Below are 1585 nucleotides of genomic sequence, written 5' to 3'. Positions count from 1 at the left end.
TTAAAAAACAAGAAAGTTATGTTATATTACATTTACAGTGATTTTACGTTAATTTACATTTGAAATTTAAAATCACAGTCTATTTATGTGAATTTGATGATATTCTGGAAGAACAGTACAAAACTGTAAAATACACAGTTAAATACTTTTATATTACAATTTTCTTTTACAGTGTAGTTAAGGCCTGGATCCAACTATTGATATGTGCTAGTTAGAATTATTACGCTCTTGATTTTCTCTGGCTGTCTCTTTTCTGCTCTGTCCTCCTAACACATCATCCTTCGTGGAACATTAAGATTCATATGTGGGTCACAGCCAGGAGGACAGAGGTGATGTAGAGACAAGGTAGAGGACTCTCTTACTTTTGTTAACAATAAATTAACATTTAACTCATTTGTAGGAATGCAATCACATTCAGCTGTTACATGTAGGTGGAACTAGACTCTTTGCATTTAGTTTCACATGGTTGTTTTGGAAATGACCTGATTATGGAGTTTGGTGTCAGAGAGTGTGCAGCAGACTGACAGGAGCAGCTGTGTGTGTGTGTGCGCATTCTTCCTTAAATAGACTTCCTTCCTTTTCTCAAGCTTGATGTCCGTCTCTCTGTCAGTGCCAGATAAACAGCCGCTTGTTTATGCCATGATTTTGCCAATAGGCATTGATCCTTCTGCTCTGCGTTGCTGAAACATGTCCAGATGTGAGGTAGGATATCAAAGTGTCTGTAATGGGTTTTTTCTTCAAGTATTGTGTCATTTCTCATTATTACACATAATCTATGGACATCTGTGGTTTGATTTCTTTGCATGTGAGGATTGGATGGGTTGTTACCAACATCAGGTGATAATTTCATGTCAGCAGCACCTTCAGAAATATATTTACTTAAAAAATTGGTGACACGTGCAATGCGATCTTGCCCACTGTGTGTGGATTTTAAATCTGTTTCTAACCTACAGGAGGCAAGAAATGCAACTGACTGGTCCCAGAGACGAGAGTGGACATTTAAGAAACTTCTGAACAGCAGAAAAACATCTGGACAGACACTGGAAAAACAGCTGTCTTCAACCTTGATCACATCTGTTGATCTGAGGCCTGTTAGGAAAAAAAGATACCTGAACATCACATCACAACATCTGTATTGTAGAAATTAATTTGAAACATTAGAACAACACCTAGACAAGAGGTTCTGGCCTCTGAACACAATCACATGTAATATCTGTCCCACAGCAGAGAAACATGTGGTTTCATCACCACACAGCTGGTTGAGTTTTTGAAAACTAATCAGCTGTGTTCTCTGAACTCTGTGAACAAGGAACGTGGGAGATGGGAGGAATAGTGTGTACAGAAGAGATGAAGGAGGAGAAGAGGAGGAGCGAAGGGAGGGAAGACAGTTTGGCATCAGCAGACAGAATACGAAGATTCACCGTCAAACAGTTTGGATACAATGTTCTGAGCCTGGCTCGCCGAGGTCTGAAGGTATGACAGCAACACCTGCTTTTACAGTGGGGCAAAAAAGTATTTAGTCAGCCACCGATTGTGCAAGTTCCCCCACTTAAAATGATGACAGAGGTCAGTAATTTGCACCAGA

At 39.6% G+C, this 1585-nt stretch overlaps 1 protein-coding gene across 1 annotated transcript in view; it reads left to right on the top strand.

The window, feature by feature from the left end:
- Positions 1 to 587: 587 nt before the first annotated feature.
- Positions 588 to 1585, top strand: part of lrrc30a (leucine rich repeat containing 30a) — a 16492-nt gene continuing 15494 nt past the window's right edge. Inside the window, exons 1-2 of the mRNA XM_005753620.1 lie at positions 588 to 702; positions 954 to 1473. Of these exons, the coding sequence (XP_005753677.1) occupies positions 1321 to 1473 (153 nt within the window). The 5' untranslated portion in view covers positions 588 to 702; positions 954 to 1320. The remainder of the gene's footprint in view (positions 703 to 953; positions 1474 to 1585) is intronic.

Source organism: Pundamilia nyererei, unplaced genomic scaffold, assembly GCF_000239375.1.
Source record: "Pundamilia nyererei isolate P.nyererei 1_Seehausen unplaced genomic scaffold, PunNye1.0 scaffold00444, whole genome shotgun sequence".
NCBI classification, from domain to species: domain Eukaryota; kingdom Metazoa; phylum Chordata; class Actinopteri; order Cichliformes; family Cichlidae; genus Pundamilia; species Pundamilia nyererei.
This window is presented reverse-complemented; position numbering and strand designations above follow the sequence as displayed.